This window comes from Diabrotica virgifera, chromosome 5, assembly GCF_917563875.1.
Source record: "Diabrotica virgifera virgifera chromosome 5, PGI_DIABVI_V3a".
Taxonomy (NCBI): Eukaryota; Metazoa; Arthropoda; class Insecta; order Coleoptera; family Chrysomelidae; genus Diabrotica; species Diabrotica virgifera.
Genome location: NC_065447.1, coordinates 239,256,518 through 239,272,484, shown reverse-complemented (window position 1 = coordinate 239,272,484; position 15,967 = coordinate 239,256,518). Strand labels below are relative to the sequence as shown.

The 15,967-nt window shown below is 30.6% G+C and overlaps 1 protein-coding gene across 4 annotated transcripts in view; it reads right to left on the bottom strand.

Moving 5' to 3' along the window:
* Positions 1–15,967, bottom strand: part of LOC114343583 (anion exchange protein 2) — a 732,215-nt gene that overhangs the window by 128,300 nt on the left and 587,948 nt on the right. For all 4 annotated transcript variants that reach the window (XM_050650923.1, XM_050650925.1, XM_050650926.1 and 1 more), the window contains one exon: positions 14,528–14,697. In XM_050650923.1, the coding sequence (XP_050506880.1) occupies positions 14,528–14,697 (170 nt within the window). The remainder of the gene's footprint in view (positions 1–14,527; positions 14,698–15,967) is intronic.

Below are 15,967 nucleotides of genomic sequence, written 5' to 3'. Positions count from 1 at the left end.
TTTTATCATTATCTATTTTATTAAGTACTAATTATCCTATTCCCAAACGAAGACAAATCCAAAGACACAAAAATTATAATAAATATATTTACTAAAAACACCACTATATTTTTGCATACTTTATTTGCATTGATACATACGCAACTTGAAAGATTTAGCAACGAACTACATACTGTCTGTGTGCGCCCAGAATTATAAAATTTGCCACCCATCTGTCTTTTGGTAGGTTGAATATTGAATTTAAGCAACAAACAATGTTTATTTATCAAATAAACATTTTTTACTTTCTTCTGTTAGAGGTAGAATGTATTTTGAGTTAAATAGATTACATACATTTCATTTACATACATTAGGTACATTTCTTCTTTTTGTGTCAATAATTTTAATTCAAAATCATTTTTCTTCGCCACCCTGTATACCTACATAATTATGTCAATGTTAATATTACAGAATAGAGAATTGAATACCCTTTCAAATGAGCTAGCACACGATCCCTATTCCCTATTTAAAAATAAACGGTGGGGGAAGTGGAAGGGAGGGGGTTGACAAATGACAGATGTATGTACCGTAAAAATGTGTCCTCCTTAGATCAAAAATCGACCTGTTTCGGCATCTCCTTAAAATATAATAACTACTGCCAAATATCGAGGTGGACTGTTTTATTTGGCCCACACTGTATGCACACAGTATGTTGTATAAATACTGATGATAGTATGCACTCAATGGAAATTTGATCTCATGATTGATCTCATGAGAATCGTAAAAAATAGCAAACATCACGCAATGTTTCACCTTTAACTCTTTGTGGCCTAGTGGCTCCAAGGTGGAACCACCTTTAAACCAATTTTTTTCTACTGCCCGAGTAATTGTACGCTGGGACCACCGGACAGACTGCAATGTATAGGTCTTCTATTTCACCCATCACGAGATTACAAAATTCTAGGATCAATTATGCATAGTGTACGTGTACATTGTACATCATACATTTGGCGCGCTAACAAGTGGATGACAGTGAGGTTATTTTATTGCTGTAAATAAACAAACCTTCTTCTACTGCTAAAAGATATGAATTATGTTAATTTGTTAATAAATAGATGCATTTATATATTACCGTATTGAGACTTTATGAACTGCGAAGAAAACTAAGTGAGTTTTGATAGTTTGTTTGGTGGTTCCAATAAGGTGCCACTAGGCCATCGGTAACTAGTAGGTATGTTTCGTTACATAATTGCAAAATGAAAAGACGTCTTGATTTGAGTAAAATAACAAATAATGACTCTTACGATTTACTCAGAGATATCCCATTGGATGTATCTGACGCTAAAAAAATTGTTTCATTCCATTTCACGCTAATAATTTTTTCGTTTTTGGCCTAGTGGTTCCACATGGTACCACCTTTTTTATGATAATTACAAAAATTTAATATAACAAGAATGTGTGTGTACTTTGTATGCACGTAAGAAGTTATACTTCTACTACATATTATGTGATTTTTAAGACTATACCAAAAATTTAAAAAAATAAAAGAATAAAACGCACACAAACACATTGAAAAATGCCACAAAGAAAAAATGATTTCTGGACGATAATAATTGTTGGCAAAAATTTTAAATACGCATTTGCTGAAAAAAAAATTATATAACAAATACAGGGTGCGCCAAACCTCTGGTCTTCTTTGATTACGGCTAAACTATGAGATATACAAAAAAATGTCTATAACAAAACTAATGTGTATCAAAGGGGTCTATAATTGAAAATTATTTTCAATTATACAGGGTGAGTCAGAACGACGGTATGAACCAAAGTTGTATTTTTTTAAATAGAACACCCTGTATATTAAATCATTTTTGAATATATTATTTAAAAATATGAAAAATTTGTATAAGGTCTTATAGGCCTAAAGTTAATAATTTTCGAAATATTTACATTTTTATTGAGAAAAATGGTAATATTTATAGGGTTGTGGATTATGTTTCCAAGGAAATAAAAATTTAGGTGATAGGTCAAAGTTTTTAAAATATAGTGTTATTTTTAAATAATTTAATATTTTTTACTTTTAGCCATAAAATATACAGTGTGATCACTATTTGCAAATACAAAATTTTCTCATTATTTTTAAATGGGACACTCTGTATATTAGTTTTGCGTTTTGTAGTAAATATTACAACCTTTCTTTTGGTATAAGGTTGTATGTACCTAGCATGTTTCGTTTTGTAGATATTTACAAAAAACTATAGAATTTACGTTTTTGCGGATTTTTTATTTAAAAATTTTTTTGCAAATAAAATAATTATAATCTGGTTTTAGAAACATACACTAAAATATAAAATATGAAAATAAAAACGTAATTAAAGATTAAAATAAATCGTATGCTAGTACAATTCAATTGAATTTAATAACTTTAAATTATTTTACAAAAAATTATTTTACCATATTAATGAATACATAAATTAGTTACTAAATTAAATAAACAACCAAATTTTAAATCAATCGTAGTAATTTTTCTACCGCAGCAACTTTCCTGTACCAAATTAATTGTTAGTTATATTGTATTTACGAGTAAGATCAGTTAATAACTTTTTAATTTACAAAGTACATACATCTTGAGAACGTATAAAGTATGCTTTGAAACAAATGAACGTTATGGAAGTATATTAAGAAGTAAATAGTATCTATGTACCTACTCGTGTCACAAAAGCTGGTAATAATTTCTAATGGTTTCGCCCAAAACAAATGTCATATCCAAAAATTTTTCGGTTAAAAAATTAAAATTTAAAATATAAAAAATTGTTACAAAAATTTCAACTACAAAAGTATTACCAGCTTTTGTGACACCAGTAAATACTATTTATATTAATAAATAATTTGGCTGATACATTTAACATTCATTTGTTTCAAAGCATACTTTATAATAATTTTTATATTCTCAAGATGTATGTAAGTAAATTTAAAAGGTAAATTAAAAGTTTAACTAAATACATTGGTACAGTAAAGTTGCTGTAGTAGAAAAATTACTACGGTTGATTTAAAATTTGGTTGTTTATTTAATTTAGTAACTAATTTATGCATTCATTAATATGGTAAAATATTTTTGTAAAATAATTTAGTTATTAAATTCAATTGAATTGTACTAGCATACGATTTATTTTAATCTTTAATTACGTTTTTATTTTCATATTTTATATTTTAGTGTATGTTTCTAAAACCAGATTATAATTATTTTTTTTGCAAAAAAGTTTTTAAATAAAAAATCCACAAAAACGTAAAATCTATAGTTTTTTTAAAATATCTACAAAACGAAACATGCTAGGTACATACAACATATATCAAAAGAAAGGTTGTAATATTTACTACAAAACGCAAAATTAATATACAGAGTGTCCCATTTAAAAAAAATGAGAAAATTTTGTATTTGCAAATAGTGATCACACTGTATATTTTATGGCTAAAAGTAAAAAATATTAAATTATTTAAAAATAACACTATATTTTAAAAACTTTGACCTATCACCTAAATTTTTATTTCCTTGGAAACATAATCCACAACCCTATAAATATTACCATTTTTCTCAATAAAAATGTAAATATTTCGAAAATTATTAACTTTAGGCCTAAAAGACCTTATACAAATTTTTCATATTTTTAAATAATATATTCAAAAATGATTTAATATACAGGGTGTTCCATTTAAAAAAATACAACTTTGGTTCATACCGTCGTTCTGACTCACCCTGTATAATTGAAAATAATTTTAAATTATAGACCTCTTTGATACACATTAGTTTTGTTATAAACATTTTTTTGTATATCTCATAGTTTAGCCGTAATCAAAGAAGACCAGAGGTTTGGCGCACCCTGTATACTTACAATCATAATATGCATAAAAAAATAAAAAAATAAAACTTGCATCGGGAATTGAACCCTTGAATTTCGTGCCGCTTTGACTCGTAATCGAAGCGTAGACTCACTCGTCCAATCGCACATTATTTATCATGTGGAAAATACGGTAACTGAACGTTTTACTGTTTGACAATTGTTTTGAAAATTATGTAGTTTAAATTTTGTGGAAGAAAATATAAAAATATAACAAAACAGTAAGAAAACAATATATTAGATGAAGATTGGTAGAACTTTTGTTGGTAATCAAATTAAGTAGTCCTGTCGCCAGGGGGGGTACAACGGCCTCGTTAATTCAGATGGACTTACTCAAGGTTTTTTTATGTATTTTGACCCGTAGAACACGAATTTTTTGGGTAACAGTTGATCCGGATGTCGATAAGATTGTTATAGACCAAGAACTTGAGGAATCAAATAACAGCGATTTTTGGCAAAACAAAACAATATTTTGTATTTTTTGGGCCATTTTAAGTAAAAAATATTTCTACAAGTTTTTTCGTAGGATGCACAGTTTTCGAGATAAACGCGGTTGAACTTTAAAAAAATCGAAAAACTGCAATTTTTGAACCCGAATAACTTTTGATTAAAAAATAAAATAGCAAGTCTGCTTACCGCATTTGAAAGTTTAAGTCAAATTATATCGGTTTTGATTATTTGCATTGGTAAAAATTTATTTTTTTATTGTTTAACAAAGCTATAAACACGTAGGGTTTCCCGTGCTTTTACATGCGTTTTAACGCATGTAACGTAGAAATAGTCTTGATTGCACTAGTACCTATTCTACCTACTCGTTCGATTTTAAATGAGAAATCATAGAAACATCACTCACGCACTAGTTGTTTGTAGCTTTGTTTAACAATAACACAATAAATTTTTAGCAATGCAAATAATCAAAACCGACATAATTTGACTTGAACTTTCAAAGGCGCTTAGCAGAATTGCTATTTTATTTTTTAATCAAAAGTTATTCGGGTTTAAAAATTGCAGTTTTTCGATTTTTTGAAAGTTCAACCGCGTTTATCTCGAAAACTCTGCATCCTACTAAAAAACTTGTAGAAATATTTTTTGCTTAAAATGACCCAAAAAATACAAAATATTGTTTTGTTTTGCCAAAAATCGCTGTTATTTGATTCCTCAAGTTCTTGGTCTATAACAATCTTATCGACATCCGGATCAACTGTTACCCAAAAAATTCGTTTTCTACGGGTCAAAATACATAAAAAAAACTTGGGTAAGTCCATCTGAATTAACGAGGCCGTTGTACCCCCCCTGGCGACAGGACTAAAGTATGTAAATCAAAGCATTACATACCTACTAGATAAATAAATCTACGCCAAAAAATCATAATTTAAAAATAAAAATCGAACCTAATTTGGGATTTCTCTCTAAAATCCGCATTCTTGAGAAAATAAATGTATGTATTTCAACATAATCCAAATGTATAATTACAATATGATTATAATAAAAACTAGGTACTTACCAAATTAGAATGAGTTTTCCTTGTCCAAAATAGTCCAAAAGTCCAAAAATATAGGTATATGAAAACTATTTAAAAAGGCAGTATAACTATTAACTAACTTTTGTTTGTTGTTTCTTTTCACACAAATTTTAAAACGCAACAACCATAAATAATCTAACTACAGCTGTGCCACAGCCACCATATTGAATAATTTTTGACATGTCATTTGAACATCCAATCAGAACAAAGTTATAATGCGCATGCGCCTGGTCGCTAGGTTTTCCCATATAAAAATTTACCCTCTATCGCCGGTAAAGAAGTATAACTTCAAAAAACTTTTATTTTGCATATTTTTTGCCCTTATATTATGTCCTAAAAACAAATTATTCACCATCTAATATAAACAAAAAAAAGTCCGTCCGCAAAGGGTTAAAATACATTTTAATTTTTGTCAATAGGGTACTTACTCTAATAAAAAGATATCTAATTTTTTTACCAGTTGATATAAATTTTATTTACAAAATTGATTTTGCGCGCGTACAGTACTACCAAATTCACTTTGTATTTGAGATTTCGATAGTGGCGGCTCGTCAGAGGAGGCAAGGGAGGCTCAGCCTCCCCATAAATTTTTTACACACTCTACACTGTTTTGTTTATCATGAATCGCGAAAATAACAAGCACTCTCACTATTATACAACGTGTAAATTCCATATTATCACTAATTATCCATCCGTACGGAGCATTAGCATTAGAATGCATGATCGCGTCTCAGTTTGATTACATATTATTGTAGGCAGGACCCTGGGTTATCCCAAGATGCATGAACGGAGCACGGAGCCGAGAAGCCCAGCAGTCTCCGTTGCTAATGCTCCGTGCAGCGCAGCAGGCCTTTAAGGAGACCCGGTCTCCTAACAGTGGCATCTATGGTGCCATCACACGCTGCCCGGAGATGTACCAAGGGAGGCAGAATAGCTTCTCGGCTCCGTTGCGTGGTTGCGTGCGTCTCAGGACAACGAATTTTAGGGTGCTGACTAAAAATAATGAAAAATCTAAAAGTGCGAATTTTGTTATGAAATTTGGTATGTGGGGATATAATAATATTTGGAACAACTTGCTCAAATAACTTTTTCCGATATATCTCTAACTCAAAGCAAAATATCGGTAATTTATGGTGAATTCGCAGTAGGCCGCGTTTAGAATTGAAAAATTCAGTTGAGTATCTTAAAAAATTTGAAGCTTCATTATGTATGGACTGCAAAACTTCAAATCTGTATTTATTTTGATATGCGAGGTATCTATTTACAAATAGATGGAATTGTTAACAAATAAATGACACAAACTTTGGTATTAAACTTTTACAATTAGACTAACTATTTTTAAAATGATATGATATCATGAAATTATGAATTAGGATGATATTATGAAATGTAAATAAAAAATGGTCAAAAAATGGGGCCTTAAATTACATTTTTTTGGCGCATTTTTTTGCTAGTGCAAATTTGTCTAGATATTTTACAGTTAGGTATAGCCTCCCCTATTGTAAAAATCACGAGCCGCCACTGGATTTCGATGCTCACTGTTGTTGACTTCGGTTTTTCCACAATTTTATGAATTTTATTTTGGTACCGTGCAGGTATTTTACTTGGCAAGACGTTACCAAAATACAATTCAGATGATTTAAAAAAATCGAACGTCAATACCAGTGCGCATCTAAATCTCAAATACAAAGTGAATTTGGTAGTGCTGTAACTGACACTCAAAATCGCTGGTCGCTTCAAGCGTTATTTATGAGGGAACGATTCATTCTGCACAAAAAGTGTTAATAAACATTTTTGTTCAAAATTATCTCACCTACATTTCTTGTTTGAAACATTTTTTCTACGGCGTACACAGATTTTTTGGTAAATCGATGTTTTCCGTTTTCTTCCCCTACGACAGTGATCGGCAAACTTTTTAGCCAAAGAGCCAAATATGAACATCACAAGAATTAAAAAAAATAGGATCCAAATCTGCTTGTTCGGCAAACTTTTATTACACTAAATAAAACTAAAGGGTCTAGTCGGTTAAGATAGTGAAAAATGCTCCCATCGATATTCGAAAAATTAAAAACCACATCTTCTACATCAAAAAGTATTCGACCAAAAAAAATTTTAACATTTATTTCTTCTCCAATATTTCCAATTCAATACAAAGACGTTTAAATTTAGTAATCAACTATTTTCAATGGGAAATGAGCCACAATTTTACCAAAAAAAGTGATTTTATTATTTTATTAACGTTTCGACGTCCAAGTCGGGTGTCGTTGTCAAAATACAAAATAATACTAAATTAAACAAAAATGTTGTTGCTTAGTAAAAAATTCTTCTAATAATTTATTTAATCTGACTCATTTATATCGACAATTCAGACATGTATTATATATTTTAAAGTAGAGGACTTTATGATATGACAATATTGATGAGTTGCGTTCCTGGGTCTTCTACTTTAAAATGTATAATACATGTCGGAATTGCCGATATAAATGAGTCAGATTAAATCAATTATTAGAAGAATTTTTTACTAATCAACAACATTTTTGTTTAATTTAGTATTATTTTGTATTTTGACAACGACACCCGACTTGGGCATTTTTTTTGGTAAAATTGTGGCTAATTTCCCATTGAACATATTACCCCAGGCTATGGGTGAAAAAACGTGATATAATTCAGGAATTTTTGAAACCTATTAGGTGTTGTAAAGGACGATGCCAGGAATAACTTCTACTAAAATGTAACCAAAAATATTGTGCGGTTTTTTTTATTGCGATTTTCATCTGTTAAATTTGCAATTTTTAATGATTTTTAATTTTGCAGCTTAGGATATTGATTTTAAAGAAAAACTTTTTAATAGAAAGTTGTAGTAAATTAAAAAACCTACAATTTGAGGTATAGTAAGTTTAATTTCGTTAATTGGCTATTGCAAAACAGCCTGCGAAAGGTCCAAAATGGTCGTTTTTTACAATTGCATTATTTATTGTACAAATAATTTTTTTATTTTTTAAAGCTTTAAAATGAAGATCTTTCAATTCCAAACATAAAAAAAATTGTAAAGCCAGAATAACGAATTTGTTGCTCATATATTATAAATTGTTTATCCCAAGAGGTCAAATGTCGAAGGCTATAACTTTTTGAAAAAAAATCATAGAGAGTTGGTGAAACATCCAATCTGCTTCTAAAGAGTTATATTTTCATATTCTGATGTAAATAAATGCGTAAAACATTTTTAAACCTCTAATTTTTGGGTTTGAAAGTAAGGGGGCAAATTTCGTTATTAACATTTAGAGCTGAAGCGGCCCTGTACATCCTATGAGTTTTTAACTTACAGATTATTGTTGCTGAAGATGAAACGAAGATTTATAAAAAAATAAAAAATTTCTACGAACAAGTGAAGCCGAGATAATTTTTGGGTTTGAAAATAAGGGGGCAAATTTCGTTATAAACATTTAGAGCTGAAGCGGCCCTGTACATCCTATGAGTTTCTAACTTACAGATTGTTGTTGCTGAAGACAAAACGAAGATTTATAAAAAAAATAAAAATTTTCTGCAGCCAACTGAAGCCGAGATAATTGTTTTTTTTTAAATCGTAGTGCCTTTATTTATAACAATTAAGAAATTATTTTACCGTCATTGACTAAAGAAAGACTTATATTATGTTAAAATAAAAATTATCATAAAATATAATTAAATTTAATTATTAAAAATTATTTTTAAAATCGGTGCTTTTGCAAGCGGTCGAATTTTGCAAATTGCCCGGCTCGCTTCAAATCCGCGCGCTCGGAAAATTTTTACGTAGCTTGTATTAAATTTTGATAGAAAACCATTTGATAATAATAATAATAATACCATTATAATATACAGTCTATTTACCACTGTATTTGTTTTTCTTGATAAACTTTTATATGTGAAATCCAAAACGAATAGTCACTACAAGAAGAAAAAGTTTTATATTGTATATTATAGTAAGAAGTAACATTATTATTATTATAATTATATAACAATGAAAAAATTAAAAATATATTTATATATTTCATATATATGTATCATTTTTGTAATATTATTTCTCCAGAAATTAAATTTCAATATAAAAGTTTATCAAGAAAAACAAATACAGTGGTAAATAGACTGTATATTATAATGGTAATATTATTAAATTGTTTTCTGTCAAAATTTAATACAAGTTACGTTAAAATTTTCCGAGCGCGCGGATTTCAAGCGAGCCGGGCGATTTGCAAAATTCGGCCGCTCGCAAAGCACCGACTTTAAAAATAATTTTTAATAATTATATGTAATTATATTTTATAATAATTTTTATTTTAAGATAATATAAGTCTTTCTTTAGTCAATGAATGTAAAGTAATTTCTTAATTGTTATAAATAAAGGCACCACGATTTAAGAAAAAAAAAAAAACAATTATTTCGGCTTCAGTTGGTTGTAGAAAATTTTTATTTTTTTTATAAATCTTGGTTTTGTCTTCAGCAACAATAATCTGTAAGTTAGAAATTCATAGGATGTACAGGGCCGCTTCAGCTCTAAATGTTTTTATGAAATTTGCCCCCTTATTTCCAAACCCAAAAATTATCTCGGCTTCAGTTGGTCGTAGAAATTTTTTATTTTTTTATAAATATTCGTTTCATCTTCAGCAACAATAATCTGTAAGTTGAAAACTCATAGGATGTACAGGACCGCTTCAGCTCTAAATGTTTATAACGAAATTGACCCCTTATTTTCAAACCCAAAAATTAGAGGTTTAAAAACGTTTTACGCATTTATTTACATCAGAATATGAAAATATAACTCTTTAGAAGGAGATTGGATGTCTCACCAACTCTCTACGATTTTTTTTCAAAAAGTTATAGCCTTCGACATTTGACCTCTTGGGATAAACAATTTATAATATCTAAGCAACAAATTCGTTAATCTGGCTTTACAATTTTTTTTATGTTTGGAATTGAAAGATCTTTATTTTAAAGCTAAAAAATAATAAAAAATATTTGTACAATAAATAATGCAATTGTAAAAAACGGCCATTTTGGACCTTTTGCAGGCTGTTTTGCAATAACCAATTAACTAAATTAAACCTACCATACCTCAAATTGTAGGTTTTTTAATTTACTACAACTTTCTATTAAAAAGTTTTTCTCTAAAATCAATATCCTAAGCTGCAAAATTAAAAATCATTAAAAATTGCAAATTTAACAAATGAAAATCGCAATTAAAAAAAGCGCACAATATTTTTGGTTACATTTTAGTAGAAGTTATTCCTGGTATCGTCCTTTACAACACCTGATAGGTTTCAAAAATTCCTGAATTATATCCTGAAATCGACCTATTTTTCACCCACAGCCTGGGGTATATTATGTAGTTGGTTATAAAAATGCCACAAGGAAATAGCTTCAGAACAACAGCTCGAATTTAGAGCGCCATATCTCCTATTAATACTTAAAGCTATTAATAACTACTAATTTCAAAAGGAGAAAATTTCAACTTGGTTATCGTTGCATCTAGAAAGATTTTTGACAAATGCTAAAGTTTGTAAGTTTGATAAAAGCTAATTTATCAGAATAAGATATAGGTAGGTAATGTTTTTCCTACCAAGTTTTTTTTAAATGAAAATATTATTGCACTTTCCGTGGATATTTGTGCTAGAACCGCACCTAAGGAGCCAAAGAGCCACATACGGCTCCGGAGCCGTACTTTGCCGACCTCTGCCCTACGAGGGGGAAGCCCGAGGAAAGGAGTGGCAAACTGTCAAAATTTTTTGGGCTTCCAGAATACAAAATTCAGAGTACGCAGTACCGGCGCTAGGGTATAACGCGCCCGCCTGCAAAACTAGCATAGGCGCCCTTCGGTTTATTTTAAATTAGTATTTTGTATAGCACCAGCAGAAAAAAGCTCAATTTGGCGCCCGCCTGCAGTGCATCCCTTGCAGGCCCGTTATCGCCGGCCCTGAGCGTACGTATGATTTTTAGAGGCTCAGTGTCATTTTCGTCTTTGACGACAGGACTAAGAGATTATTTTACGTTGGATCAAAAATTTTGAGAGGTTATTTAATTAATTAATTTAGTTTTAGATTAATTTCAATATTGCAAGTGTAAAGTATAATTCCTACTTTACTTGTAAGCATGTCTGTTGCAATTGTGTCCATGAAATAGATACTAAAATAGACCCTGACTTTCCAATTTATCATTGTCAATGGACTCTTATCTGTTATTACTGATAACTGTTATCAACATTCTTTTGTAAGCACACTGTAATTGTACCACTCAGGATCTTTTGTAATTCAAAATAACATCGATAAAGACGCTATTTATGGTAAATGTTTGCATTTTTAATGGTACAGGCGCTGACAGATGCTTCTCTGAAAGGTTTTATGTGAAAACCAACACATACCGAAAGTGCGTGCTAAATTACAAATCAAATCACAACCTCAATGTTAAAAAGGAATCATTAAATCCTTATTCGATAAATAATTCATTCTTAGAAGAAAAACATTTGTTATAATAACATCTGTTTTATTAAAAAATGATTATCCTTTGTCGTTTCTAAATAAGGAATTTTTATGAATGGACCGAATGGAACAGAACAACTTAGAACGGGATCCTATGTATAGCATTCACGAGAAATAATACGAGGAAAATAACAATACAATATATTAAAGGATTATCTGAAAAACTTAAAATGATAGGAAATAAATTCAACATTTCAACAAGGTTCAAATCAACAGACACATTGAGATCTAATTTATCTAAAACTAAACCTGACACTGAACAAGAAAGAACAAAGAATTGCATTTATAAAATACCTTGTGAATGAGCACATTTTTATTTAAGTGAAACATCAAGACCAATAAACGTTAAAATAAGTGAACATCAATCTTATATTAAAAATAGATAATTTGATAGATCCCAAATATGTAAACACGCATGGGACAATAAACATAGGGTTCAGTGGAAAAATTCAAGTAGAGTCCTGAAAGAAACATATTATAGAAATAGAGAAATCAAAGAAGCTTCTCTACATGAAAACAATTGATTTGCAACTTCCTTGGCAGAATACAGTAGGATCTGGTTACCCCAATTAAAAGAGGAAATCAATAGAAAGAAAATACCACGATTAGTACGTCAATAACATATCGAGGATACATCATTTACATATATTTTAAAATAAGATACAGTAAAACCTTCGTTAACCGAAATAATTGGGGGGGGGGCCGTTTCGGATAACAAGGATTTCGGTTAAAAATAACATTGTCTTTTGTATTCTTGTTGTATCAAATTACAAAGTATTCTTGGTCAAAGTTGGTATTAAAAAAATATTATGAGGTGATTTCGTAATGCTTTGTATATTTAATTGCTTTCTTTAGTTGTGTTAAAGCAGTGTTGACGATGTTGACAAATTAACATCGAATTGTTTCTGTTTTGCGATAAAAATTTACTTTTTATTGACGAAATTATTGAAAATGTCAGCCGTTTCGGTTAAACGATGTTTCGGTTAAAAGGGTTTCGGTTAACGGAGGTTTTACTGTAGGTACATATAAAATCATAGTTTAGTGTTAATTGTGGGAGTAAACCAAATGAAAGACCAAATACTTACCACGTCGGCATAGTATCATGAAGATTTTTTCATGGTTTTTTCCTCGTGATTTACTGTGAGATCGCTAACACGAGAATTTTAGTGTAACCATTACGTGTGGTTGTTTTTAAAGAAAAAAAATCACATATTTTTTTTTTGTGAATTTGATGGCCTTGGCCGAGCCAATTAGCCAGACATTTTGTTATTTTAAAAACAAACAAATTTGATTTTTCCAATCAGAGGAATTTTTTCTGTATTTCTAACTCTAAATACATAACAAACTAACATTATTATCTACAATTATTATCTAAATAATACTCTGTTTTGGTTGTTCATTTTTTTTTGTAAATTCTTATTTTTTTTTTGTATTTTTTGTTGTATTTTTTTTGTATTACAAAAAAATATTTATAAAATAAATATTTTAATATTTTAATAAATATTTTAATAAATAAATATTTATAAAAATCACATATGTACTACAATTTTTCTGACGGATATTCTTAAGTTAAAGTTGATTTCATGTAATCTAATGAACTATCTTCCAATAAAGTCCTCCCAGGAACGCAACTCTTAAAAATTGGCAACATCATTTTAAAGTCATCTACTTTAGTCAACTACTGAAGTCAAAGTGATACACACAATCACGAGAAGTGGATTTATTGATGTTCGGTATAGGCAAACAAATATCCAAGTATATCAACACAAGACAGAGAAGGTAACATTTGAAATCTGATATTGATAAGAATATTTTTTATTGGTTTCAAGGTCCATATGCTATAATTTCGATGAAAATTCATCTGCAGCACCAAAAATATATGCTAGTCGTTGATTGGCGACCAATGGAGTGTCGAAAGAACAGCACAACTGTTGCTGCCTTGCCATTAATCATACCTGTTGCACTTATTATAGGGAGATAATTCCGAAATCTTTTTTATAAGCCTGAATCAAATGTATAACTCTATTTTTTTATTAACATAATACTATCGAAGTGGTTAAAGAATTTAAATATTTAGGGGCAACAATCACCAACGACAACAACATAGATCTAGAAGTTAAAAGGCGAATATTATCGGGAAACAGATCTTTGTTTGCAAAGAAACACCTCTAATGAAGTAAAAACTTCTCTCACGAGGTGCAAAAATCCAGATATATACGACCATAATACGACCAGCAGTCGTGTATGGAAGCGAAACATGGACGCTAATGAAAAGAGAAGTAAATAAATTGCTGGTGTGGGAACGTAAAATCCTTCGAGTGATATAGCGGCCTAGAAAAATGTGGAAATATGCAGTCACAGAAGATCTGGAGAAAATGGGAGTGACACAATGGAAAATACTGGCCAAAACTGATAAACATGGAAGGCAATAATAAACGCGGCAAAGACTCGCGAAGGGTTGTAACTACTAGTAATATCCAAACACAATTACAAGTTTTAAATTATTTATTTTATTGCCAACTTGGTTTTGAGATACTGAAGGCTTCATATAGGCTTTGTATACTGAAGCCTGGTTGACTCAAGTAAATCGTTAATAGCAGATATAAAAACGAAAAAGTACTTACCTTCCTGACGTAACTAGCTTGCGGATGATGCTTCACCGGCATGAAAAGCAGCTTCGTCCTGTCGAAGAACTGAATACCATCGATAGAAGCCACGCCCATATACAAAAAAATACCCAAAACCACAGCCATTGGTACCAGTTGCAAGAGAGACGACATAAAAACAGACAAGCCTGAAACAAAAATATTTATCAATTTTTCCGTTTTATGTTATGTCTTTTCAAAACTGACATACTTGGACTTGGTCTTCTAGGCCATAGCATAAACCAAAAAACCAGAATAAAATTGCTTTACTTGCTCTGTAACAAAATATGGCATTCCAAGCAATGGCCTGACGACTGGCAGCTTCCATAAATGCGACAACTATTAAACCCTCTCCCTTATCTCACATGTCAGTAAAATAATGCAATCAATCAGAGATTGAAAACTTTCCCGCGAAGAGAAATATTCAAGAGCAAAGTGGATTTACCAAAGGTAGAGGTCAATATCCCAGTATACATTTGTTTTACATCTACCAGAAAAACAAAATAAAAGTAAAAGTAGAAGATGAACTAACTGACCCAATTGAAGCCGGCACGGCAATGGGATAAGACAGGGAGATTCCTTGAGTCCTTTATTGTTCAACATGATCATGGATGAAATAATAAAAAAAGTAAGAACTGAACAAGTACCTACGCCAAATGAGAGAAAAACAACTTAAAATAATCTGCTATGCAGACGATCCAATACTAATCTCTCAAAGTGAAGATGATTAACAACGTAGGCTGCACCAATTTAACATAACCACAAGAAAATTTAACATGTTATTTTCCCCAAAAAAGACAAAATGCATGGTTATAACAGCAAATCCAATAAGATGTAAATTGGAGCTGGAGGGTCAGATAATAGATGGAGTTTAAATATGTAGGCATCACACCATCTAGCTACGGAAGGCTCGAAACAGAAGTGGAAGATCAAGTGAATAGAGCAAACAGAGCCGCAGGGTACCTGAATGACACAATATGGAGAAATAAAAATATCGGAAAAGAAATGAAAGGCAGAAATTACAAAACAGTCATTAGACCAATAATAACATACGCCAGACATACGACCCGACACAGAGAGGACAAAAAGATTGCTCGAAACAGCGGAGATGAAAACCCTCTGAAAAATCGATGGTACGACTCTATGGGATAAAGCTAGAAGTACAGATATAAGACGGAGATGCAAGGTGGACAACATTAATAACTGGGTACGAAACAAAAGAATAGAATGGAATAACCCATAAGCCGAATGCCAACAAATTAAGGACGGCGAGAGACGGTTCCCCAATAGGAAGACGATCAGTGGGAAGACCACGAAAACGATGGAACGACAACTTACTAGAGACACATTGAAGGAACAGACAGAGTGATGTCTATACAAAGGAAGAAGAAGAAGAATAAAAAGACATTTGTTTTATAG